General features: G+C 47.9%; 1 protein-coding gene and 1 non-coding gene across 5 annotated transcripts; one reads left to right on the forward strand and one right to left on the reverse strand.

The window, feature by feature from the left end:
• Positions 1–16,811: 16,811 nt before the first annotated feature.
• Positions 16,812–16,884, reverse strand: TRNAR-UCU (transfer RNA arginine (anticodon UCU)). The gene has a single exon. It is a non-coding gene; the product is annotated as a tRNA-Arg (tRNA).
• Positions 16,885–21,954: 5,070 nt separating this feature from the next.
• On the forward strand, positions 21,955–27,166 carry LOC123145125 (probable disease resistance protein At1g61300). Of its 4 annotated transcripts, none has more exons than XM_044564465.1 (4): positions 21,955–22,360; positions 23,034–23,134; positions 23,253–26,147; positions 26,585–27,166. In XM_044564465.1, exon 3 carries the CDS (start codon positions 23,302–23,304, stop codon positions 26,137–26,139), a length of 2,838 nt encoding a protein of 945 aa, XP_044420400.1. In that variant the 5' UTR covers positions 21,955–22,360; positions 23,034–23,134; positions 23,253–23,301; the 3' UTR covers positions 26,140–26,147; positions 26,585–27,166. The 4 variants fall into 4 exon arrangements, with proteins under 4 accessions (XP_044420400.1, XP_044420384.1, XP_044420409.1 ...); XM_044564449.1 differs by having other exon boundaries at positions 21,956–22,360; positions 23,292–26,147; XM_044564474.1 differs by having other exon boundaries at positions 22,356–22,576.
• The last annotated feature ends 410 nt before the right edge of the window (positions 27,167–27,576 follow it).

The raw sequence follows: 27,576 nt of genomic DNA on the forward strand, positions 1-27,576 counted from the left end.
CAAAAATGTCCCAGTTCTCACGGAGGAACTGGATGAGCGCTTCTTCCTATTTCGGGTCGAGTGTTGTGGAGATGTGGGTCGGGGCTGCATCGGGGTCGGTCGGGTGAATGTGAACAGGCTTCGTCTCACCGGACGACTGAAATGCAGATTCTGTGGCGGGTTTCTTGGATCGCAGCAAATCACTCGGATCTGCGTTTTGCTTGTATTCTTCAAACTCGACCGCTGTCACCTGGGAATCAGCAATCTTTGAGCCCTTCTGAAAGCACTCTTCTGCCTTTTTCCGATCACCGGTGACAGTGATCACTCCTTTGGGGCCGGGCATCTTCAATTTGAGGTACACGTAACATGGTCGAGCCATGAACCGTGCATAAGCTGGTCTCCCCAAAATGGCATGATATGCACTCTGAAAATCCACGACCTCAAACGTCAACTTCTCTTTGCGAAAATGTTTCGAATCACCAAACACCACGTCCAGAGCTATTTGGCCGAGTGACTCGGCTTTCTTCCCTGGTATAACTCCATGAAAGCTCATGTTACTGGTGCTCAGTCGGGACATCGGAATGCCCATTCCTTTCAGTGTGTCTGCATACAACAAATTCAGCCCGCTACCACCGTCCATCAGCACTTTTGTCAGTCGAGTGCCTTCGACAACTGGATCGACCACCAAAGCTTGCCTCCCAGGGGTGGCAATATGAGTCGGGTGATCAGATTGGTCGAATGTGATGGGTGTTTGGGACCATCTCAGATAATTTGCTTTTGCTGGGGTAACCATGTTCACCTCGCGGTTAATGACTTTCAATCGACTCTTGCTTTCCACATCTGCAAAGATCATCAGAGTGGAGTTGACATGCGGATATCCTTCCTCACTGTCCTCCTTGTCTTCGGCCTTGTCCGACTCCTTTTCCTTGTCTTTAGACTGTTTTCCTTGAAACTGCTGGATCAGGAGTCGACATTGGCGAGTGGTATGCTTTGGGTAAATGATATTCCCCTCTTCGTCTTTCTTCGTGTGGATGTGACACGGCATATCCATCACGTCGTTCCCTTCTTTATCCTTTACCTTCTTAGGGTTCCAGGATCCTTTTGGTTTCCCTTTAAACTTTCCATGAGTCACGGCCAGAGCCTCTCCAGGAGCTGCCGGTTCAGCCTTCCGCTTCTGTTTCCGACTGGTGTTTCCCTTCTCCGACTGGCTCGGCTTGTGCTTGCCGCTTCGGAGTCGGTCTTCTTCTTCGCCGTTGGCGTACTTGGTAGCAATTTCCATCATCCGACTCAAGGTCATGTCTCCGGTTCGACCAAATTTCAAACTCAATTCTCTGTTCTTGACACCATCCTTGAAGGCGCAGACTGCCTGATGATCAGACACATTCTCCACAGTATGGTGCAAAGTGATCCATCTCTGAATATACTCCCTGAGAGTCTCATTGGTCTTCTGCACGCAGACTTGCAGCTCCGTCAATCCAGCCGGTCGCTTGCAAGTTCCTTCAAACGTTCTGACGAACACTCGGGACAGATCTTCCCAAGTGTAAATGCTGCTAGGAGGTAACTGATTCAACCACGCTCTGGCAGAACCTTCCAACATGAGGGGCAAATGCTTCATGGCCACCTCGTCATTCCCACCACCAATCTGAACCGCCACTCGGTAGTCCTCAAGCCAAGTTTCAGGCTTAGACTCACCGGTGAACTTGCTGACTCCTGTTGCCAACCTGAAATTGGGAGGAATCACTGCGGCTCTGATAGCTCTGCTGAAACATTCCGGACCAGAAACGTGCACTCGACTGCTCGTGGGCGCATCTCTGTCGAGTCCACCTCGATGGGCTCTGTTCCGGTCGACCAAGCCTTGCACGATAATGGATCGCGCGTCGAAGCCTGGTTCTCTGGGGTCGACTGGAACTCTTCGCCCCGCACTGAGCTGACGTCTGTCATCTTGCTGCCGAGGAGCGTAAGACCCACCCCTCGGAGGGGAAGTGGGCACTCGACGCCTATCATCTCGGTCGTGTCGGTCTCCATATTGGTCTCGCCGATTCTCGCGCCCTTCACGCCGCGGAGGCGATCTGGGACTGTGAGCCGACTGAACCGTATTCGCAGCGACGGATCGACTGTGAATTCTGTTGCGCGACTGCGACACGGCTGAATTCTGATCTCCTGCTGCCCGGAGCAGATCCCTGATCTGCATCAAGCCTCTGCCAGCTTCCGACTGAGAGGGCTGGATGGACTCTGCTATACGGGTCGCAGCTGCTAAATTCTGGATTGGGGTTCGATATACCTGAGTCGGCGGGAAGAGTTGACGTCGATTGGCGTCGGGAACTCGTTGCCGCGCGCGCTCGTCGAGTGCTCGCTGAAGATTCTCCAGGCGAGCGCGTTCGGCCAAATTGGCCAAACGTGCCTCCTCCAAGGCGCGAGCCTCGGGGGTTTCTCCTGCGATGGGAGTATGCAGGGCATCCATGTTCCTGCGGCGAAGTTCCTCTCTTTGCAGAGAGTCGAGTGGCTCGGGCTGGTACTCTTCGTGGTCTCGTGCGGGGTCGCCTCCGTCGCCTGCCCCACCATCACGGGCGAAGCCAGGGGGGCTGCGAGGCCCGTCGACCATCAGGATTTCCGCCGCTGGATCACTGCTATCGCATTCGGATGCAGTCTCTACGGAGCCAGTCGACAGATCGAACAGGCCGTAGAGAGATTCGTCGGGCTCGATTGCCGCAACTTGGGTGGTGGCCGTCTGGCGAGCCACCGCGTGTCTCACCCACCGCTGAAGCCTCGACCGACCCGAGCGCTTGCGCTGGCGGGAGACCGGGAGGGTGGTCGATAGGGGAGTCGACCGATATGGGGTCGACGGTTGCCGCAGCAGAACGCCGCGGACACATGCGCGAAAATGCGTCGCACCGCGGACGGGGAGCGCATCGACGTCGAGTGGAGCCTCCTGGAGCCAGGCGGAGTCGTCGGCGACGAAGGTGAGAGCACCGAGACGAATCTCTCGACCCTCGACCAAAACTCCAGCAGCTACCATGATGAAAGTACTCGGAAGAATCGCAACTTCTCCACAAAATCGCTAAAACACCGGCCCCACGGTGGGCGCCAACTGTCGTGGATCTAAGTCTGACAGTAGAGTGGGGGGTAGGTATGGAGAGGCAAGGTCCTAGCTATGGAGAGGTTGTAAACACAAGAGATGTACGAGTTCAGGCCCTTCTCGGAGGAAGTAAAAGCCCTACGTCTCGGAGCCCGGAGGCGGTCGAGTGGATTATGTGTATATGGATTACAGGGTGCCGAACCCTTCTGCCTGTGGAGGGGGGTGGCTTATATAGAGTGCGCCAGGACCCCAGCCAACCCACGTAATGAAGGGTTTAAGGTACATTAAGTCCGGGGCGTTACTGGTAACGCCCCACATAAAGTGTCTTTACTATCATAAAGTCTACTTAATTACAGACCGTTGCAGTGCAGAGTGCCTCTTGACCTTCTGGTGGTCGAGTGAGTCTTTGTGGTCGAGTCCTTCAAGTCAGTCGAGTGAGTCCCTCGTAGGTCGACTGGAAGGTGATCTCTTCTAAGGGTGTCCTTGGTCAGGGTACTTAAATCAGGTCTGTGACCCTACCCTAGGTACATGACTCCATCACCCGGCGGACTCGCTGTTCCGAATGACGCTGAGAATCACGCACCCATGTGGAAGAAGAAATCTATATTTTGGGACCTACCCTACTGGAAAGACCTAGAGGTCCGCTCTTCGATCGACGTGATGCACGTGACGAAGAACCTTTGCCTAAACCTGCTAGGCTTCTTGGGCGTGTATGGGAAGACAAAAGATACACCTGAGGCACGAGAGGACCTGCAACGCTTGCACGAAAAAGAGGGCAATGCCTCCGAAGCAGTATGAAGGTCCTGCCAGCTACGCTCTTACGAAAGAAGAGAAAGAAATATTCTTTCAATGCCTGCTCAGTATGAAGGTCCCGACTGGCTTCTCGTCGAATATAAAGGGAATAATAAATATGCCAGAGAAAAAGTTCCAGAACCTAAAGTCTCATGACTGCCACATGATTATGACGCAACTGCTTCCGGTTGCATTGAGGGGGCTTCTACCGGAAAACGTCCGATTAGCCATTGTGAAGCTATGTGCATTCCTCAATGCAATATCTCAGAAGGTGATCGATCCAGAAATCGTACCAACGCTAAGGAGTGATGTGGTGCAATGTCTTGTCAGTTTCGAGCTGGTGTTCCCACCATCCTTCTTCAATATCATGACGCACGTCCTAGTTCATCTAGTCGACGAGATTGTCATTCCGGGCCCGTATTTCTACACAATATGAGGTTCATGGGAGTCCTAAAGAAATATGTTCGTAACCGCGCTAGGCCAGAAGGAAGCATCTCCATGGGCCATCAAACAGAGGATGTCATCGGGTTTTGTGTTGACTTCATTCCTGGCCTTAAGAAGATAGGTCTCCCTAAATCGCGGTATAAGGGGAGACTGATTGGAAAAGGCACGCTTGGAAGGGACTCAATAATATGCAGGGACAGATATTCTTGGTCTCAAGCACACTACACAGTTCTACAGAACTCTACCTTGGTGACCCCGTATGTCGATGAACACAAGAACAATCTGCGCTCCAAACACCCGGAGCAGTGCGACGACTGGATTACATGTGAACACATCAAGACTTTCAGCAGTTGGTTGGAAACACGTCTCAGAGGTGACAGCACTGTTTGTGATGAGCTGTACTTGTTGTCCAGGGGACCATCTTCGACTGTAATGATTTGGAAAGGATACGAGATAAATGGGAATACATTTTACACGATTGACCAAGATGAAAAGAGCACCAACCAAAACAGCGGTGTCTGCTTTGATGCAGCAACCGACAATGGAAATGACACATATTATGGTTACATAGTAGACATATGGGAACTTGACTACGGAGTAGATTTTAAGGTCCCTTTGTTTAAGTGCAAGTGAGTCAATCTGTCAGGAGGCGGGGTACAGGTAGACCCACAGTACGGAATGACAACAGTGGATCTGAAAAATCTTGGGTACACTGACGAACCGTTCGTCCTAGCCAATGATGTGGCACAGGTTATCTATGTGAAGGACATGTCTACCAGACCGAGGAAAAGAAAAGATAAGGAAGCGAATACATCATACAACGAGCCAAAGCGCCACATAGTTCTTTCAGGAAAAAGGGACATCCTGGGAGTGGAGGGCAAGACAGACATGTCTGAAGAGTATGAAAAGTTTCATGAAATTCCCCCCTTCAAAGTCAAGGCTGACCCAAGCATCCTGATAAACGATGAAGATTATCCATGGTTACGGCGCAATAAGCAAACGACACAAGCGAAGAAAAAGTGAAGACTTTCTCCCGCAACTATTATGATGATACCATGCCAACTTTGTAACAGACGAGTATGATACCATTGTCCGTTTTGTACATGCACATGCTATGCCAACTTTTTCAGAGTTCATTTGAAAACTATGAATTTGAAAACCTCGCCAACCAAAGGGCGCTCACACCGGTTTATAAGCCCGTCCCTCTACACGCCTTGTTGAGGTCACAAACTTGTGATTCACACAAATTTCAAAGAAAACTAATGGCACAAACAGAAAGTTTATAATTTTGCTGACCTAAAAGCAAAAAGAATTAAAAAATAAAGCAAAAAACCAAAAGAAAATAAATAATGCAGAAAACAAAACAAAAAAACTTGAAAAAAATAAAAATAGCAACAATAAGTATTTTGTTGTAAGTAGAAACAAAATAAAATAAATAAATAAAGCAAAAAAGTGTTTTCAAATTTGAAAACTAATGGCACTAACAGAAAGTTTATAATTTTTCTAAGACTAAAAGCAAAAAGAATTAAAAAATAAAACAAAAAACAACAAAAAATAAATAATGCAGAAAGCAAAACCAAAAAACTGGAAAAAAATAAAAATAGCAACAATAAGTATTTTGTTGTAAGTAGAAACAAAATAAAATAAATAAAGCAACAAAGAAAACAAAAAAAAGTGCCACCAACTGGTCCCCCACGGCCTAAATACGACTAGAAACCCTACCATGGGCCAGGATTCAAGCCCGCGGGAGGCCCAGTAGGCGCACAGGCACAGATTGCACGGTCAGGCCCGAAAGCCTGCAGTTGAGAGGAGCTCGAGAGGGTGGGCGCAGCAGCGCTTATAAACCACTCTCGAGCTCTCTCAACTAGCGAGGTGGGACTAAACTTTTCGGCGCGGGGCAGCACAAGGCCTTTGGTCCCGGTTGGTGGCACCAACCGGGACTAAAGGGGGGTTTAGACCCGGTTGGTGCCACGACCCGGACTAATGCCCCCCTTTAGTCCCGGTTGGTGCCACCAACCGGGACCAAAGGCCGCCGCTTCCCGTGGTGGTTTTGGCGGAGGTGGTCTTGCTTGATGTCGATGATGATTCCGTGCATGCGGCCGTCGTGCCATGCCTTTCATGTTCCAACTTTTATGATGTTCCATGTCTTGCACTACTTTTATGTTCATGAACTTTGGCCGGTGATGATCTTTAGATGATGAACTTGACTATGTTTAAATGATGGTGATGAACTTGAGTATGTTCAGATGATGAACTGTCATATTTCTGCATAATTCCATATTATTCTGCTTTGAAATGCTGTCAAATGAATTGAAAAAAGAAAATCGGGGGGGGGGGGGACTATGCCTACGGCAAAGCCGTCGGCATATATAAGCCCAGGAGCTACCAGGGCGCGCCACGTGGCAGGGATATGCCTACGGCAAAGCCGTCGGCATAGATGAAAATCTATGCCGACGACTTTGCCGTAGGCATAGCCCTGCCGCCAGGAGAAGCCAGGGGATGACACGTGGCGCAGGTATGCCGACGGCTAGGCCGTCGACATACCTGCGCCACGTGTCGTCCCCTGACTCACCAGCACTTTTGACGGCGCCGTCCGTTGCCGTCAGACGGAAAACAACGCCAACGGCTAAACTATGCCGACGGCTGTCCCACGGCCGTCGGCATACGCACCTATGCCGACGGCTATACTACGCCGACGGTCTGACACATCTACGCTGACGTGATCTACGCTGACGGCGCTATGCCGACGGCAGCCGTAGGCATAGATCTATGCCGACGGCAAAGGACCTATGCCGACGGTCCTGGGCCGTAGGCATAGCCCGCGAGTCCGGTAGTGGTTGTACTTGCTAGAACTTCCTTTTTTTTGCAAAGAACTGCTAGTCCACTATGATGATCTTCTTTTTGCGCCAATTCTACCATTCCCTGAAAGAATGAAATGATGCTAGATAATAGTCAAATCATGAATGGACACACAAGAACATGATCACACCAGCATGCTTACTATATTGCGTATACCAAAATCCTGGCATGTTGTGCTGGTAGATTCTGAATAGTCCAAGTGAGCATGGAACATTGGGCAAGAAAGGTATATTTAACATTCACTAAGTTGGTATATATAGGTTTCAACAGGAAAGAAAAGACAGGAAGAATGAAGGTTCAACCGGGACTTGCTTAATTAGATCCTTGGTTAGGCTGATAATCATAAAGACTCTGCACTAGGTGGATCCAACTAGTACACTTGTCATCAGTCAGTGACCGGCTGGGAAATAATTCTTTTAGGTGAACCAGAATTTTATTCAAGGTTAATAATGTTCGGAATACAAACTATATTCGGTACCGATCCTAGCTACAAGTGGCGACCAAAAGCTAGTGTAGGGGCCTCCTTTGCCAATGCATGAGCTTCAAAATTGCTCTCCGGCTTCTCGAAAGTGAAGCAAGCATCATCAAACTCCTTTCTTCTATGATTGGTCTGTGTCAGCACCATCGCATAGGAGGCTGTCGCTCCCTTCTTGATGTTCATTATAACCTTCATATAGGGCTAGTTTGGTTTGTGTCCTGGTGTTTTTTTGCATGGCCTGGAGCGTGCCTGGGAATTTCCTGGTAGCTGTTTAATTATTGTCCTGAAAGTGCCTGGGTTGACCTGGCCTGGAATTGCTTGGAGGTGGTTAGCCTGATGGAGAAGCCAGGTAAAGTGTGTTAGCCTGGTCCAGGCGTGGGATTTCAAACGCTTGGGGGCTGCCTGGGACGGTAAGCACAGAAAATGCCACTGGCCAAGCCTGAAGATGGCCCCACGAAATGATTTTTTTTAATTCTAACAACACCGTCAAGCCAGGCCAAGAAGCAAACACCTATTAGTCCATGCTGCCTAACCAGGCAACAAGATACCGGATGTGGCCAAATTCGCTGTTCTGACCTTTATGCGAAAGTTTAGCACGATTTGATCCTATTTGTCAAAAAAAAGTTCGGATCTGACCCTTTTTCTATCGCCATAGACGTTGGCGGCAGGATATAACATGCTACCGCCATAGTTAACATGATGACGTGGCAACGATGTGGCAAGTGGCTACCGCCACACTTGGTGGCGGTAGGACCTGAGCCAAAGTAAATTATAAAGAACATGCGTTGCCTTGTAGTACTCTCTCCGTCCGGAAATACTTGTCCTAAAAATGGATAAAATGGATGTATCTATAGCTAAAATAAGTCTAGATGTAATCATTTTTAGGACAAGTATTTCTGGACTGCCTGCTGGCTAGAGCCTTCAGGTTAGCAACAATTGGTCTTGGGCTTGAGTATTGCCAAGGACAAGTTTCTTTTTGTTTATTTTTTGCCAGTAATAATTTTAAAAATAGCCAAATTGATGTTACATACGGGTTACTATCAAAAACATTCTTTTGACAATGTAAAATAGCACTTATAAGGACTTTTTTAAGGAATGACTGGAGAAGATCTTTTCTATTTTCTAAATACAATCACAGGATGTATGCTTCCTTATGTGCAAGATATGGTGGCATCTTCATTCAACATCTTCACGGTCCACCGATTACCGTGCCACAATTGTGTCCTACGCCTAGTAAAAATGACACAATTGTGGCACGGTAACCAATGGACCTTGAAAATGTTGAATGAAGATGCCACCATATTTTGCACATAAGGAAACATGCATCCTGTGATTGTATTTAAAAAAGATCATCTCATGTCATTCCTTAAAAGAAAAACTTTCCTTATAAATGATATTTACATGGTTAAAAATGTTTTTGATAGTAATCTGTGTGTAACATCAATTAGGCTCTCTTTTTCATTGGTATTGGGCAAAAAAATAAAACAATAAATATTTGCCCTTGGCAAATATCAAACCCAAGATCTACTGTTGATAATGCGCATGCTCTATCCAGCCGGCCATCAAAGAAGTTTAGTAGTGACGGGCGACGCACATTATTTATAGCATTCAGTTCGGCCCATGTCCTACCGCCATCAAGTGTGGCGGTAGCCACTTGACACATCATTGCCACATCATCATGTTGACCAGAAGCCTACCGCCATTGACTATGGTGATATCATGTTATATCCTACTGCCAATGTCTATGGCGGTAGAAAAAGGTTCAGATACAAACTTTTTTTATGAATAGGGTCAAATCGTGCTAAACTTTCCCATAAGGGTCAGAACAGTGAATTTGGCCACCGGATGTACACGTCCACGCTAGGCAGCATGTTTGCCCAGGCATGAAGGCGTGGACACGATCCAAACTAGCTCATAGTCCGAGGCAATCACTAACCCGCGTAAATTAAGGTCTGCCGCCAGTGCAAGTGCCTTGTTGCAGGCTTTGCCTATAAGCTCGCATGATCAACAAGACCCTCGAAAACCATTGCGGAGGCTCACTCCTGCATACAACAGCAGCCACTCCCACATGTTGCCTTAGCGGGACAGCCCACCATCTACATTAACCTTCGCAGTGTTTCCCTCGGGTGCAAATCCATCTGTGGTTCCTTTGATGGGTTACTGAATAAGGGTTTGTGATAGCTGATATGGTAGATTAGGAGGAAGATGCCGCGGGCCTGAGTCGTGTTGCTTTTTGGATTATCCGTTGATCATCGATGGTTCCTGATGCCTCATATGCCTACACCTACAATATTCAATGTGAAACAAATAATGCATGATAGGAATCAATGATTCCACTACAAAGACGTAAGACGAGAATAAGCTATTCATCTTTGGCTCCGGGAAGCCTCACTCTGTATAAAAGATACGCGTGCATGGAAGAGGGTGTGACATGAAGTCATTGGTTTCTGGTAGAATTCCTTGGTTATGAGCACGGTCCTCGAGTAGGTAAGAACCAAATTTGTTGTGTTTGTTTCTCCCAGGGTAGGTCAGATACAATGAGAACTTCAAACAAAAGATAAATGCCCTGAGATTGTTTGTCCTTGGCTAGATCAATCTATTAGGCTTGGGGGTACATTCTCCTTTTCAAGAAAAGAAAGATCAATCTATTAGGCTACAAGAGCTCTGAATATACATTACATTTCATAAGTTTATTTTAGAAGTATTTATCTTCGGTCTCTACACCAAGATGATGCAATTAGCTGAGAGAAAAAGCGGTACACATTCAGTCCTCGGAAGGGAAAAACAAGCTAAGTAATTGGTGGTATTTTGTGACTCAACGTGTTAATTAGACCATTCATCGTCTTGGCTAGATAGATCAATCATAAGTTTGACCTTGAGGATGTCTTCTTGATTATTATTTTGCGGTTGAACTTTAGGAAGAATCCAAAAAAAAAGTCCCCTTCTCCCCATTATTGTCCAAATCTGTTCGAACTACCACAGCCAAGACCACCTATAACAATACACCTATGCAAATTTGATCAGACCATGCACCATAGTGTTGCTTCGGGATTATCTGACGTGCAACGGATAATTAAAAAAGGTCGCGTAGACCTGAGGCGACATATTTTTCTTTCCAATTTCAATTGATTGCATTCAAGCCATTGAATCGGAAAATGAGCAACCAAATATGTTTCTTCTTCCTCCAGCCGTTTTTTGGATCAGAACAAGCGGATCGCACTTTGAGTCGATTGCATCCAACTCGATTTCTCTCCCGTCCCTCCATGCCTTGCCTTCGTCAAGTCCCTGTCCGATCCCTCATGTCCACAACGTCCACACCTCAGGCCCAGGATCAGCCGACTCGGCCTTGGTCGTTACTTCTCGTTCACAGAAGAACCGACTAACACATTTTTGTGCCCGGTTGTTTGTGCAATTTGCAAAGTGAATTAAAATTTATTATTCCATAGAAACGTCAAAACATATGCATCGTATAAAGATCTCTGAATGCAACTTTAGCATTCACAATTTGGTTTTATCCGTGATTGTGGAACCATATGCGTCGTCGCTACTGTTGTGAGTTGGACCCGTTCATTTATGTCTACTATAGTTGTCCTTCCGCTACTGCCCAAGCATCATGTACATTCCTTCCACTACCCAATGTACGCATATCTTAGGCAAATCATTTTACGTATCCGTGATCGAGTGACTAGGTAGTCATCAGTGACATGCTAAGGACAGGAGGTAAGCCGCCGCGTCCATCTCATACCCCACGAAATCACCCCACAAGTCGCAATGGACGCCAGCAACAATCTCGTCGACCTCACGCGTCTTGATGTTGAATGCGAAGGTCCCATGGCGGCTGCTGCCTTCTCCAAGCGTGTAAAGAACGACGCCGCTCCTCTTGCAGAACCACCGCAGGTTGACGACAAGGTACGATCTCAGCTTGAACTTTGCCTGGGGCGGCATGAAGAAGCCGGGCCTAAACTCCCACTTGCCGATGTTGGGATCAAACAAGTAAACCGTCATGGGAGTAAATAGAAACGGAGGTAGTATATCAGCAATACACTACACTAGGTGGATCCAGTTAGTTCGCCTATCACTAATCAGTGACCGATAGGGAAATAGCTGATGTGGCAGAGTAGGAGGAGGAGGAGGAGGAGGCAACCTGTCATCAAGACACTACACTAGGTGGATCCGGTCACTTCGCTTATCACCAATTAGTGACCAGCGAGAAAATAGCTGATGTGGCAGAGTAGGAGGAGGAGGCAGCCGGACTGTGTCCAATTGCTATCTGGATTGTGCATTGATCATCGATAGTTCCTGGTGCCTCCTATGCCTACACCTACAATATTCCATCCCTAGCGTGCATATATGAAGCTAATAATGCGTGGAATAGGAATCAATAATTCCAGTCAAGAGAAATGAGACGAGGAATAAGCTATTCATCTTTCGGTTCGGAAAGGCTCACTCCATATAAAAGACTTGGGTGCATGGTAGAGGTAGTGACATGAAGTCACTGGTTTTCTGTCACTAATAGCTCAGAATTCCTTGGTTATGAGCTCAGTCCTCGAGTAGGTAAGAACCAAAATTGTTATGTTTGTTTCTCCATGGGTAGGTCGGATACAATGAGAACTATAAACAAAGGATGATTGCCCTGAGCTTGTTTGTCCTTGGCCAGGTTAGTCTATTAGGCTACAAGAGCTTTAAACAAACATTACATTTCATAAGTCCATTTTAGAAGCATTGATCTTGGGTCTCTACACAAGAATGATGCCACTGGACAAGAGAAAAGAGGTACACATTCCGTCCTTACCAAGAAAAAAGAGCTAAGGGCATCTCCAATTCTGACCCTCAAATCGGACATCGCATTCTCCGTGGATCGGTGATGACCAGTCCACGAACACTGATGCGGGAGCCAGCCATCCAAAGATTGGCGCAAATACCCGCCTCTTTTTTTAAAGCCCACAAGATCAAAATAGCCGCATATCAAATTCTAGTTTATCTAAAAAGGTTCAAATAGGGTGGTAGTTCTAATTTAAATGTTACAATCCAATAAAGTTTTCGGATTAAAGTAGGTCAAATTTTAATTCAACTAGCACATATGTACTAGTTGTTCCCTTTAACCACCCAAAGATGATCAATCAAATCTTTGTTCAGTTGCTTGATGCTGATTTTGTTGATGCATTTGAACAAACTCATCAAACGTGGTTGGATTCTGCTCCGGAAGTTCGATATGATCACTCATGTTCACATATTCAAGTGTTGTGGCATCATCCTTATGCTCATCCTCTATGATCATATTGTGCATGATCATACAACATGTCATCACCTCCCACAAGGCCTCCAGATCCCATTGTTTAGCAAGACCATAAACAATTGCAAAATGGGCCTGAAGAACTCCAAACACCGAGACCACCACAACAGTAACAAATTTGACTATGCCCCCCCCCCCCCCTCTCTCACGTGGACGCAGGCAAAAGGCACTACAATACCGGGTCCAGCAAGCAAATGAGACCCACCCGTCATGCACAGAGAGACAAAACGATGATATAAAGAAGGACCAACGGTTGATCCTTTGCCACCACCGTAAAAAGTACATTCGTTGGTCAACCGAGCGAACCAAATCTACCGCGCGATGCAGGTCGCCCAGAATGGCGGATAGCATGGCGGTTTTTATAGGATAAATTCCTTCCATTGTCCAACGTACGTATCTTAGAGCATCTCCGACCAGCGTTTTTGTGGACCGGAGACAAAAAACGGCGCTTCAGCAGTCGCTGTTAAGTAGAGCACCCTCAAAAACTTTAGTGCACGGGTGTGCGCGCAGGCTGCGGGGCTGCAAATTTAGGGCGTCTGATTTTGCGCGCGGGCTGCTGCAAGTGGGACCGCCGGAATGGACGCTGTTTTTTGTGCATCTCGAAAATCTCTTTGCCGCTCCCGCGTGCAAGAACCATAGCATGCCGAGGCGAAGCGCCTGTTGGAGATGCTCTTAGGCGGATCATGGAAAGTGATTCATCAGTGACGTGCTAAGGACGCGAGATAAGCCGCCCCATCCATCTCATACCCCACGAAATCAATCACCCCACGAGTCGCAATGGACGCCGGCGACAATCTCGTCGACCTCACGCGTTTTGATGTTGAACGCGAAGGTCCCATGGCGACCGCTGCCTTCTCCAAGCGTGAAAAGAACGGCGCCGCTCTCTGCCTGGGGCGGCATGAAGAAGCCGGGCCGGAACTCCCGCTTGCCGCAGTCGCCCGTGTTGGGATCGAACAAGTAGACCGTCATACAGAGTTCGTCGACGCAAACTCTGGACGTGATGCAGCAAAGCCTCTCGTCGGCGGTCACGCCTAGCAATCGGATGCTCTGCTCCATGTACGCCGGGAGGCCGGCCTTCGGCATGGGCACCTCCCTCGGCTCCGGCATGTCGATCCGCAGCGCCAGCGCCGTGCGCAGCAGCGGCCAGAATGCCACGCCGCGGAGCACCATGGCCTGGCCAAGCTCGCGCGCCTCCTTGCTCTTGATCTTGGGGCCTGACCTCCTGGCCTCCACGCTCCAGCGGGCAAGGTCCGATGAGTAGGCGCGCAACGCGGTGAACCCGCGGCGGTTGTAGACGATGAGCAGGCGGAAGAAGGTGGCGGGCAGCGGCGACGGGCCTCCGCCGCCGTCGTGGTCGCCGGCAAACAGTGCACACGCGTACGTCCCGTGCATCTCGTCGCCGGACAGGGGCGGGAGAAGGGCCATGTGGCCCGTCATCGGGTTGCAGACGCATAGCTCGAGGCCGGCGGCGCGGCCCTCGTGCCGGAGCTCCAGCACGAGGCGGCCGTTGCGGGACGCCACCGGACGGGAGTGCTCGAAGAACCCGCGGCCGACGACGCGCTGGAAGGCATCAGGCAGCGCGTCGAGCGAGGCGCTCGGGAGGCCGAGGAGCCGAACGCCGGAGCGGGTCGGGACGAAGCGAGGCCCCGGTTGCGAGACGGTCGCGCGCTTGCTCGCGTGCGGTGACGCGACCGGCGGCGCCGTCCTCGCGGTGGAAGAAACCGAGGAAGAGGCGGGGGAGCGGCGGCAGGGACAGGGAGTTGCACCGGGAGAGCACGGCGGCCTCCTCGGCGACCACGCGGGCCCAGCGCCGGCACGTGCTCGCGCAACGGACGACGTCGGCCGAGCCCAAGCACCGCGCGAAGACGGCCGAGAGGGCGTCGTCCGGGAGAAGCGTCCCGTTGTCGTGGTCGCTCAGATGGTCGCCTCCAGCGTCTCCCTGGCGCCGCCGCGGGAGCCAGCCTATCCTGTACGGCGCCAGCCGGTGGACGCCGCCACGCGCTGCGGCGGCATGGAGACTGCGAGCGCTGGAGCGGATGGAGGGATCGACCCATCTGCCGAAGTTTCCGAGCGCGAGTAGGTGCCAAATGCGCGTGAGTTACCGCCATATATATTCCTCATTTAGAATCCAAGTGTGTGCTCGTCTCGCATTGAGGATAAATGTCTTTTACTAACATCAACCGTGTTTATATCAAAACTGAGGAGTCTGAGGGCTCATTTGGTTTAGAGAAAATCAAAACGTAAGAATTAGGAGTAGTATAGAAATTTGATAGGATGGCATTTGCCATCCTAATGAAATGACTTGCCTAGTTCCAACGCGTAAAATGAGCTTTGAGTGGATGTGTAGTTGCCTTAAAAACACACACAAAATGAATAGTATTCTTACGAAATTCCTGTATGCATTTCCTACAAACCGAATGCATATATAGGAAATTTTCCTCCGGAATCCTTCTTCCTATGTTTTTCCTACTAAAATCCTCCAAACCGAATGAGGCCCGAACCAGGTTTGTGTTTCTTGGTAAACTGCGCTGGATGTACCCACAAGAAGGGGAAGACTATATATCCCGTTCCACCCGGATTCGGATGATGCACTGTCGAAACTGAGCAAACCCGAGACGCCACCGGAGAGAACTATCCAGAAACATGCCGTCACATGCCTCACTCAGCTCTTCCATGCCAACTCCAAACACAATCTAGCAAGCACCGCCACTTGTGGCACCTCTTCGAGCACCCCGGGCGGCGCCTCCTAGAAGGTCACGATGCACATGACGCCACCACCGCTCAATTCGAGATAAATATTGCGTTTTCAGCTGGGAGTGAGGTCGGGGTAGAGGGGAGGCACCTCGGTGGCGCCTTCGAGATAAAAGCGGTGACCATGGCCGTCGCCATAGCTGGGGCGGATGGACCAACCAAGGTTTCCCCCCGTCCCTAGCCACCTCTATCAACACCCGCCAGCACCGAGGCCGGCGATCGAAACCGCAAACCGTTGAGGATGGTGGGAGAGATGAAGCAGAGGGGAGGAGCTTGCACCTCTAGATCTGGCAAGGGGAAGCTCTACACCGCAACCAACTATTGTCGTGACTCACTGCGCACATGGTCGAGCCTCCGACCAGCAATCTCCAGCGAGCGCTGCCTGCCGAAAGACATCATTGCCCTAGGATCCGCATTCCTCCGCGAAGGGCCGGAGCTACGAGCTCCTTGCCACCCACACGGGCTTGCCCGACAAACAACTCAGGTGGCGACAAGGGAGAAGAGGAAGGGAGAGGTGGTGGCTGGAGGGAAAGCCTAGTTGCCAGATGGAGCGACGTGAGGGCCTCGGTTCCGATAACCAACAAACTCGAGAGTGGACCACATTACACTGAAGTGACCCGATATATAATGTTCAAAGATTGTATATATGTGTATTTGTACAAAAGAAATGAAGAAGTGTAGGTAAGGAAAATAACAATAAGAACATAGATTGTATATATTTGTATTTGTACAAAAGAAATGGAGAAGTGTATGTAAGGGGGAAAATGTGTATTTGTACAAAAGAAATGGCGAAGTGTAAGGAAAAAAATAACAGTAAGAACATAGATTGTATATATTTGTATCTGTACAAAAGAAATGGAGAAGTGTAGGTAAGGAAAAAATGTTTATTTGTACAAAAGAAATGGCGAAGTGTAAGGAAAAAAATAACAGTAAGAACATAGATTATATATATATTTGTATTTGTACAAAAGAAATGGAGAAGTGTAGGTAAGGGGAAAAAATGTGTATTTGTACAAAGAAATGGCGAAGTGTAAGGGAAAAAATAACAGTAAGAACATAGATTGATTGTACAGTATATATTTGTATTTGTACAAAAGAAATGAAGAAGTGCTGGTAAGGGAAAATAATATAAAAATAGTCACGCTCGGTGGGACTCGAACCCACAATCCTTTGATTAGAAGTCAAATGCCTTATCCATTAGGCCACGAGCGCCTTGCTTGGTGTTCTTTAATATAGAACTCTTATTTAGAGGTAGTTGGTCACGCATTAAAGATTTTGAAGATAGCTCTTCATTCAAATTGAAGGTACGGTATCCTTTTATATATTTTTATATATGATTCTTCAAAATTATACTCCTTCCGTTCCTAAATATAAGTTTTTATAGAGATTTCACTGTAAACCACATACCGATATGTGTAGATGCATTTTAGAATCTAGATTCACTCATTTTGCTCCGTATGTAGTCCATAATAGAATCTCTACAAAGCCTTAAATTTAGGAACGGAGGGAGTATAACTTTATTTCGCGTTTCCTCCGGTGCCCCAAATTTCTAAAGACGGGTCTGTTAAGAAGAACATGATGAGCAACTCAAAAAAAAAAAAAAAACATGATGAGAAAGAGCTAACGCACCTGAGATGACTAGTCAGAGCGTACTTCTTGCAAAGGCAAAGGTGACTCTCTCCGTATTTTTTCAGTGACAAGTGACTCACCGAATGTGTGGCATTTATCGCAACATGAGAGTTTTGTGTTTTTATTGTTCATTCATTTTTTTAAAAGAATTATCCCTTGAACTGTGCGTCCAAATCACAAACCGTTTTCGCAAATTCGTTGCTCGTGCCGACATCTCTGAACCTAGATCCCATGTTAATAGATATGCACAAACTTTTATCTTGCAATTCACTCCAGGAATTGAAATTAAAACGTGAAGTTTTTTTGCAATTCACTCCAAGCATACACAAAAAGTAATAGACTACATAGCTCGCTCATACCCTGAAACAAGTCAAGTGAAAATAGTCTGGATTTGGGAACACAGCTCGCTCATAGCCTGACAATAAAGTCTCGTCTTATTTCAAAGCCACAGCTGGAAATAACTAATAGGCAATATTATCACGCTTCAGAAGCACACAACAACACAAGACGAAATCCACGAAATCACATGCATTGTAACCTTGCACCAAAAAAAGTGCACTGTAACCCCGTTCGCCTCGCCTTTTCCCTGCTGATGAAAATTAAGAAGATTTTTTCAAGAGCAATATTATGAAGATGCATACATGCCTTTCACCCCACCTAAATACGTGTTGGTTTGCATTAGAAGAAAACGCAAAGCACAACGTCAAAAGTGTAGCTGAGACAAACAAAAAAAGCAGACAAAAGTATACTTTTCGTCCCTCGGTTTTGGCGGGGTCTATTTCGTCCCTCAACTCTGAAACAAAACAACTTGCACCTTTAACTACTGAAACCGGACAAGATTCATCTTGGTCATGATTTTGACCGGTTTTGATGCCGTCCCAACCCCGCTTTGATTGTGCTGACTCAAATTCACGTACTTTTTCCAAGTCCACTTAATGTTTTCAAATTCTGGTACTTTTTCCAAATACGTGAATTTTTCAAAAGTTCATGTACTTTTTTCAAATCCGCGTAATTTTTCCAACTTCGCGTACTTATTTCAAATCCACGTAATTTTTCCAAGTTCACATACTTTTTTAAAGTTCATGTAGTTTTTTCAAATTCATGTAATTTTTTAAAATTGATGTACTTTTTCATATTCATGTACATTTCAAACTTGAAAAAAAATACTTGGATTTGATAAAATTACACAAACTTGGGAAAAATATGCGGATTTAATAAATTACGTATATTTAAAAAAGTCAGATTTGAAAAAAGTATGCAAAATTTAAAATAGTTCATAGATTTGAAAAAAAGTATTTTTATTTTTGAAAAAATTACGCAACCTTGAAAACACTACGTGAATTTGAAAAGAGTACTTGAATTTCAAAAAGTTCATAGGTATGAAAAAAATACATGAATTTGAGTCAGCTCCCGTCAAAGCCGGGGTGAGTCAGCACCAAAACCGGTCAAAACCGAGACCAAGGACGAACCTTGTCCGGTTTCGGTAGTTGGGGGTGTAAAATGTCCAGTTTCGGAGTTATGGGACCAAATGTAGACTTCACCAAAAGTTGAGGGATGAAAAATATACTTTTCTCAAAACAAAACAAGGCTTGTGTATGGAAGCAGGAAAACGAAGGAGCCAAAATAAACCGCCAGCCTAAGCAAGAGAAAATGAGAAGAAAGAAGAGGCAAGAATACATAGAAGTAATGATAACAAACGAAAAGGAAATGAATTACAAACAGAGTATTACCTCCGTTCCAAAAAACTTGTTTTAGATTTTTCTAGATATGAATTAAAACATGTCTAGATATATCTGTATCTAAACAAATTTAAGACAAGTAATTCGGGGAGGAGGGAGTACTTTATTTAATAGCCAATAGGCCATGAAATTAAAATAGTCCAACCGGGAGCCTGAGCCCCTGATTCATTCCTCTAGAGCAACCTCTAGAGAAGAACCGCGCCACATTACCATCATACGTACATCCCTCCAGCAATCAGTGATTAGTTATCTGACGATATTCACCCTGGACAAGGAATTGACAGATACTCTCTCCGTCCGAAAATATTTGTCACCAAAATAGATAAAAGAAGATGTATTCTTTTATTCATTTTGATGACAAGTATTTTCGGACGGACGGAATACTGCTTATGGGAGAACGTCCGTATTCCAGAAAACTTGGTAGCCGTGCGATGTTCAGCTGCAAGCTAGCACTCACGATGGAGGGGGAGCGGGTGCCGGCTGGTTGCTACGGGTATGTCGTACCTAGAAAGTTTCCACGCTGTGGATTTAGTGGATTTCCATCGAGTTATAGTTGTTTTCCTCATCCAAGGTATCACCTAGCAACAATACAAGGAGATAATAGAGTATACGTTCTAGTATAGGTGGATCTTATCTAGTGTTAGCACACGCAACTTGTCAAATCACTCCACGCTGCGGCAAGGACTGGACTACCCCCTCTCTCTCAGTTTACACGCACGCCCTGTAAACTGAGAGAGAGGGAGTAGTTTTGTTGCCACCAGAACGCTTGTCAGCGCGCATCCACCCCGCCCATTTTTCACCAATTGCCATGCGTCGGCGCTGCAACGGTGCGATGCGAACATCGATGCCTCTATTCCCGTGCATCGCCGAGCCTTATAGCCCAAGTATGCCAGGTGACTTCTCTAGAAAAAACCCCAATCGCCCCAGGGGTCAAGAAAACCCCTATTTCTTCGCCGCCGCTGCCGCCGCCGGCAGATCCAATGGCTCCATACGCCACAACGGTGAGAGGAAGGGCAATAGGCGCTTGGAGCTGCAGCCGCACCGCTATGTTGGCGCGCTGACGTGCCTATGTCAGCCGTGTGGCGCAGAATGCGGCTGTAGGGCCGAAAGGGAGGCGGCAGCCGACACATCGACATCCGGACTTTACCGGAGGGTGCCTCAGGCAACGGCGAAGGGAGGAAGGTGTGGCGGGGGGAGGTGGCAGCGGAGGAGGGATCTCGCAATGGTGTTGGGTGGCGGCGGCGCTAGATCGCGAGTCCGTATGTCTAACTGGCCCTCATATGGAAATATCTAAAACATCTTATATTTGTGAACGTAAATACTCTGTATAAGAGTGGTGCGGATCTCTGGCCGCTCGCAACATGTGCTCTCTGGAGGATACCTCTTCTCCCGACCCTCGTGTCGCCTAGCTCAGGCGGCTCGGGGAAAACATAGCCACCCGCCGTCGGCCTTCTCCCCCATCGTCTCCTTCCTCCGCCGCTGCCATTGGCCCCAGACACGATGGCGGCCGGCCCCACTCCAAAGGGGGGGGGGGATCTCCGGTCGACTACAGGCGGCGGTGTGTGTGCCCTCGAGCGCGACGTGGTGCGATGGAGTGCCGGGGCGGCGACCCCGGTCTGGACTCTCGGCGTGGCCTTGGCGTGGCAAGGTGCGTGCGACGGTACTGGGCTCCAAATGTGTGCGCGGGGTGCGAATCGATGGCCGAGCCCTGCGTCGTCTGGCGTAGGCCGGGCGTGGCAACCAGCTGAGCGCGGCGGGCACGACGACTCTAGCGCGAGGTGTGCGCGGGTGGCGGGCCTGCTAGCTTCTCCGCTGCTCACTCGGGTGGCTCTGATCTGGATTTGGTCTTTGATATAGGTGGCCGTACTTGCGATACAGAGCTGGTTACTATGGCGGTGGTGGTCACGGTGGTGCTGCGGTGGTGGACGACGATTATGACCAGGGTGGTGGTGCGTGTTTAGGTGCGGTGGATCAAGGGATCTCGCGTCTAAAGGGAGTTTGCTCTTTGCAGGGGTGGTGGTTGGTGAGCGGCGGTCGCTGGCGGTAGGTGGTTGGCACATCTCTAGGAGAAATCCCTTCTGATCCTCATCGGAACCGTCAGCAGCGACGCCCGCGGGTGCCGCGACCTTTATTTGAAGCGTCATCATGGAGGTGGACCCTTCCTTCCCATGGCTTTCCCTCCGAAGGAAAACCTCAGATCCGCTGGATTGGGCAATGGAGGCGTCTTCACGTCTTTCTCCTCCTTGGGGCATGGTCTCGGAGCCGCCCACGTCTGGGAGACCGGTGGATCGCGACATCTTGGCCACGTGCATGGTTTGCTGAGGCGGGGTGCTGGTTCCTGTTTTGGCAGCGATGATGACATCAAGAGGAGCTTGGGTCGCGGCGTGGACTTCGGTAGTCGGTTCTTCCCGGCATGTCCGAGGTGCTCTTTCGTGGGTTGCTTGGTAGCTCTGAAGTCGAAGCAGCGGTGGAGCGGGTCCAGGTGACGACGATGATAGACACTCGGTGGTCGGTTGCAGAGGGCACGGCTGGTGCAAGTCTTGCATATTTCCCTTGCAACTCTTGTCATCAAAGTTGGAGCCGTCGGTTGCTCGCGCGTGTGGTTTTTTATGCAACTGTTTGCGGATTGGCTCCGATGATGGAGCTCTACGGTGAAGTTGGAGTCGCCCGTTTGGGGGGCAACCGGTAATGACGATGACGTTTGCGACTCCTCGGCGGATGTCTTTCTTCTTTGCAGCTATGTGTTCCATGTAGGCGGCCAGGTTGGTCGGTGGTACCAATGTCATGTGGGCTGGGTTGGGTTGGTTGTATCGGTTTTAGCCTGTTTTCCTTTCGTAAAATAACCAGTCAATTCTCACTCTCTTCTTAATTAATAAAAAAGAAAAGAAAAAGGGGTGGTGGGAAACAAAAAAACTTGAAGGCACGGTGAGGGAATCTCGTGGATAAGCTCGGCGTGTATGGAGCGCGGGCTGGGTGGAGATGCTTGTCGCTCGCTCGGCGAGTAGTAGGAGGAAGATTCCTGTGCCGCAGTGCGTCCATCCTCTACACAGGGTCGTCACTCAGTCAAGCAACATCATATTCATATCTGCGGTTTGGTGGATTTGGGATTTTAGACCACCATCGGCGAGGCGCGCGCTCCGGTCGGGGTCGGGCGCAGGGGAGACTGCCGCAGTCCGTCCATCCTCTACACCTACAAGTGCTGCCTCGAGCGAGCGGATCTGGCTGGGTGAAGCCTCGGGCGGCGAGATTGGGCTTGGCCGGACCGTTGGAGGAAGCCATCGATCCTGCTCCCAAGTCCCAACCCGATCCGCGTGGGGCAGGCAAGTTACTCCTGACTCCTGGCCATCCATCACTTCTCTGCGTCTCCTGTATGCATATTTATAAGTACAGTACTCTGTTTCTAGCTTCATTTCGGTCGGGCTGCGCGATCGATCTGTGATGCAACCATCCGCAAGTGTCACCTGAATCTCCACACCACGCCGTCACCGGACCTTGCTATCTGCCTCTGGTTGGGGACATTTTGGGCATCTTCCCAGGTCGTCAGTCGCCCAACATGATATGTAACCTGAATTAGATTGGATCTTGTAAACTCTGCTGGCTTGCAACTATGTCTCATCTGCTGTCCTTTATCATCCTGGCAATTAATCCTTTCAGTTTCCCCTTTTTTTCTTTTTATTTGGTGTTTTTTTTTCTCACACCTTAGATGCGCTCTTCCTTCATATGCAAATGATGCGCATTCGAGCAACAAATAAAAATATAAATCCTCCAGGCACGATCCAGTTTTAGCGTAAGAGAAAGTAATGATGAATACCTCTACAATGGACTGAATGTGACTACCCACTTGAGGAGGGCCTTTTGCTAAAAAAAGAACAAACTATTCAGCCCTGAAACTGATGTCTAATTAAATAAGTCCTTGGATTCTTTACCCTATTCCTACCCACAAAATGTAGAGCATGTTCATGTCGTTATTAATAAATTTCTTTATAACTGCAGGTTTTCCTCCACCCTACACGGTAGCAACTCGGGCGCTTTCATAACAAGAATCTCGATATAATTCATCACTTCTTCAAAACTTGCTTAGTCCAAACCAGAAGGTAAGTACATGTTCTTCAGCACATTGATATCCTCTGGCTCTTGCCATCTATATATGTCTGACTGCTCACTTGGAAGTTGGAACCACTAGTTAACAAAAATATTATCTATCTTGCACAGCTTCCTCAAGGGCGTTTTATTTTCTTGTGCTGCTTACAGGCTTACAACAATGGCATATGTGGTTGGAATAGTCAACACTCTGATTACTCCAATTTACCATATCGTCTTCAAGCATGTAATGTACCCCTTCACGGCTAGCAGAAACGTGAAGCATCTCAAAGAAGCAGCCCAGGGTTTGATCGCCAAGGGCAACGATGTCCGGTATGAGATTGAGATTGCCGAGAGGAATGGCATGACAGCAAAGAATGAAGTGCGGAAGTGGCTTGAAAATGTGGACACCATCAAGTCCGATGAAGAAGCAATTAGGCAGGTGTATGATGAGAGATGCCAAGTTTTTGGGTGCATCTCTCTGAATTGCTGGTCAAACTACAAAATCAGCAAGAGTGCAAAAAAGGAGCTTCTGAAAGCCCAAGAGTATGCCAAGATTGACACTAGTGTTGTCGCAGTGCAGCCGCTGCCACCATCGGTCCGAGAAATGCCTGTCTCATCCAGTGGACTGCTCAGTGAAGAGCATAATATGCAGGAGGCTGCCAGGTGCATTAGGAATTCTCCGGTTGGAATGATTGGGATATGGGGTCTAGGTGGAGTGGGAAAGACTCATCTTCTGAAGAAGATCAACAACTCATTTCTCGGAGACCCTTTCTTCGATGTTGTTATTTTTGTTACAGCCTCAAAAGATTGTTCAGTGGAGAAAATCCAAGCTGAAATAGTAAAGAAACTCAGCTTAAGGAAAGACGACGATATAGAGTCTCAAGCCAATATCATTTCTGACTTCCTGAGCAGGAGGAGTTTTCTTGTACTGCTGGATGACCTCTGGGAACCATTGGACTTGCAAGCAGCTGGCATCACACATCCTCTTGGATTTGTCGGCCAATTCAAGAGGAAAGTAGTACTCACAACAAGGTCACGAGTTGTGTGTGGTACAATGAAGGTCAGAAAAGAGATAAAAGTGGATTGCTTGAGGCAAGATGAGGCATTGCAGCTCTTCCAAGAGAACGTTGGCCAAGAGATTCTTTTATCCAATCCGCACATTGGAGCCCTTTCAAGAGAGCTTGTGACGGAGCTGAAGGGCCTGCCCTTGGCGTTGATAGCTACCGGAAAGGCAATGTATCCAAAGAAAGATCCAGGTGAATGGGAAACAGCTATTCGTCTACTGCGACGATCTGGCCACGATGCGGATGATCCAACGTCTGTGGAGAACACAATTTACTTCAAGTTAAAACTTAGCTATGATAGCTTAGGGAATGATACCATGAGACGTTGTTTCCTGGTTTGCTCACTGTGGCCAGAAGATTCTCCTATTGCTAAAGATGATCTGATCCAGTGTTGGATGGGCTTAGGTCTGCTTAATAAGTGCGACGTACAGAGTTCTTACAGTGAAGGCTACAACATAATAGGCCACCTGCAAGCTGCATCTTTGCTGGAAGGTAGTGAGGACAGTAGTAAGCACCTCAAAATGCATGATGTGATCCGTGATATGGCGATATGGATATCTTGCGGCTGCGGTGAAAACAATAACAAATGGGTCGTTCACGCAGCGATCGGCAAAACTGCGTCTAGAAAGTGCATCCCTTGGAACAGGGTGGAGTATCTGTCAATGATGGGCAACGGACTGGAAGAACTTCCGTATCTTGGTGGTGGCGTGAATGAAAATAGCATGGGCTGCAGTGTCAGATCCAAGTGTTTTCTTGGTTCTGGTTCCACAGAACTCAGGACACTGCTTCTTCAAGATAATAAGTTCAACGAGAAGGCACTTGGAAATATTTACCTCTTCACTTCATTGACATACCTAGATTTGAGTCAGAACCACATTCGTGTTCTGCCTTTAGCAGTCTGTGCTCTGGGAGATCTAGAGTACCTCAACCTGTCTTACAATTACATCACTGAGTTGCCCAAGGACCTTCGACACCTCACCAAGCTCAAATTCCTATACCTAAGAGGCAACCCGATACACACCGTACCAAAGGGCACCATATCAAGGCTGCAGGAACTGCAAGTGCTTGACCTGCTGTCGTCCCAGGTCTCGACACACGCAAACTATACTCTATCATTGTTCCCAGAATTGGACTTGCTGGATAACTTGAAAGCTGTGGAGGTCGGGGTCAAAGGTGACGCGGCATATGAACTGCTAGGCAAGTTTCCGGGCCTCCCTGTTAGATCCATCCATCTGAGCAGGCTGACAGGGACACCAACATTCTGCTTCCTAGATGGCTGCTTCTCGAGCTCCTCGGTGCAAGCGAGCCTATACGACCTGACGATCTACAAGTGCTGCATGCAGCAGATACTGGTGAGAAGCGGCGCGGAAGGAGCAGTCTCCCAGTTGGACGTGCTCAGATCGCTCACGCTCGACAGCCTGCGCAGCCTGAAGGGGGTCATCTGGAAGAGAGTGGCTCCGGAGTCTCTTTTTCCGAGGCTGACCTACCTGGCAGTCGTGCACTGCCAGAGTCTCAGGCACATTTCATGGGCCATGCACCTGCCTTGCCTCGAGAGGATCCTTGTGAACAACTGCGGCGGCATGAAACAGATCGTCCGGACCAAGAAGAAGGACGGCGGCGCTGGGGAAGAAGACAGGGGGCAAGCACCGGTCCATGGCTTCCCTTGCCTCAGATACCTTGAGCTGCAGAGCCTTCCCGGGCTGTCGAGCCTCTGCGACCCCGAGGTGACATTCCCGTCCCTTGAGACCATGGAGATATCCTTCTGTCCAAAGCTGAAGAGGCTCCCGTTCCTGATGACAACCATGCCGCGGAGGCTGCGCAACATCAGCGTCCCCCTTGTCCAGATGAGGTGGTGGGAGTCGCTGGAGTGGGTCGACGAGGGCGTCAAGCGTGCCGTGCAGCCTCTTGTTAATTCGGACATCACAGATCAGCTGGAGCAGAGTCCTATTTAGTGTACTTGGTTAGCATCCTGATCACCATTTTCTTTCTTTTCAACCGTACGTAGCAGTTTTGCTGTTCTTTTATCTTTTCTCATGACTTTGCTCACATAGGTTATGTAGTTCTCTGATTTCAAAACTTTGAAATGTAATGACCAAAGTTCGTTTCTAAATATAAATCTTTTTAGAGATTTGAATATGGACTATATACGGATGTATATAGACATATTTTAGAGTGTAGATTCATTCATTTTGCTCCGGATGTAGTCCATATCGAAATCTCTAAAAAGACTATATACGAACCACATTTGTTACCAAACTGCTGTTATAAAAAGATTTACATACCTGTTTCTCAATCTCAGCTATCTGTTGCCTCTGCTGTTACCACCAAGTATCATACCATGAATCTCAGATTGCGCAAGTGCACAATTATTAACATTGTTTTTCTTTGCATGATCAGAATGATTGAGATCCCAGAGCACACATTCAACCTTGAGCCACTGCTCATCAGTCAAAGATTGATGGCCAGATATGACGCGGTTCCATAACCATTGTCTCGTCAGGCTTCAGCAATACGTTGGACTTTGTCATTATCGACATGTAATGCTCGTAGTATAATCACAAGACGAGAGAATGCAGTGGAGGACGAGATACTTTTCAACCAGTCATCGTATATGTTATAAAGAACCATCTGGTGAGTTCCATGATGTGGCTAAATGGATATGCATCTCATCTCCTTGACTTGGGGATTATCCTGCCCATACAGGAAACCTTCAGAAATACTTGACCAGTTGTTGGATTGAAAATAAGAAATGGTTACTTGATAGACATTTGTGTCATCCACAAACCATATGATTTGATTGATGATCATCCCTCCGCACCGTAGTTCTGTGAAGACAGATACGGCTCGGTGGGTTCAGATGAATACAACTGAAGACCCTTTCTTATTCTCTCCCACAGCACATACAGAGCAGGATTTGACTGTCAAAAGAGAAAATAAACAAGCATGCCATTTATTAAATAAGATTTTCTTTTACTACAACAGAGATATTGCCATAGAGCTAGATTTGCTACAGTTAGCATGGTTATTACCTTCATGATCTTGCTCATTGCTTGCTGGAGGAGGGGCTTTGACCCGGGCGGGGGAACCAGTTAATATTCTCACTGAACCTGGAAAGTGGAAACCAACATATACGTTTGCACGATTAATGGCTGGCGACCACCAGAGGGTAAATCTTCTGTTGGGGATTTGATTAATCCCAGAACGCTGTGCATTTGTCAGCTTTTTGTAAATTGAGTGATTCCTCAAAACCTGAAGCCTTCTCCCAAAACAAACCGCAGACATCTACAGTAGATATTAACACTCTGCTCTGCTCTGCAGAAAAAAAAAACTCTTGCATCTCTACTTCTCTAAAACACTCTGCTCTGCTCTTCTCTAAGTAGATTAGGCGC

Source organism: Triticum aestivum, chromosome 1B (assembly GCF_018294505.1).
Source record: "Triticum aestivum cultivar Chinese Spring chromosome 1B, IWGSC CS RefSeq v2.1, whole genome shotgun sequence".
In the NCBI taxonomy this organism is placed as follows: Eukaryota; Viridiplantae; Streptophyta; class Magnoliopsida; order Poales; family Poaceae; genus Triticum; species Triticum aestivum.

Excerpts from the sequence above, each read along its gene's own strand:
- LOC123145125 (XM_044564465.1), top strand. The coding sequence starts at position 23,302 with ATGGCATATGTGGTTGGAATAGTCAACACTCTGATTACTCCAATTTAC.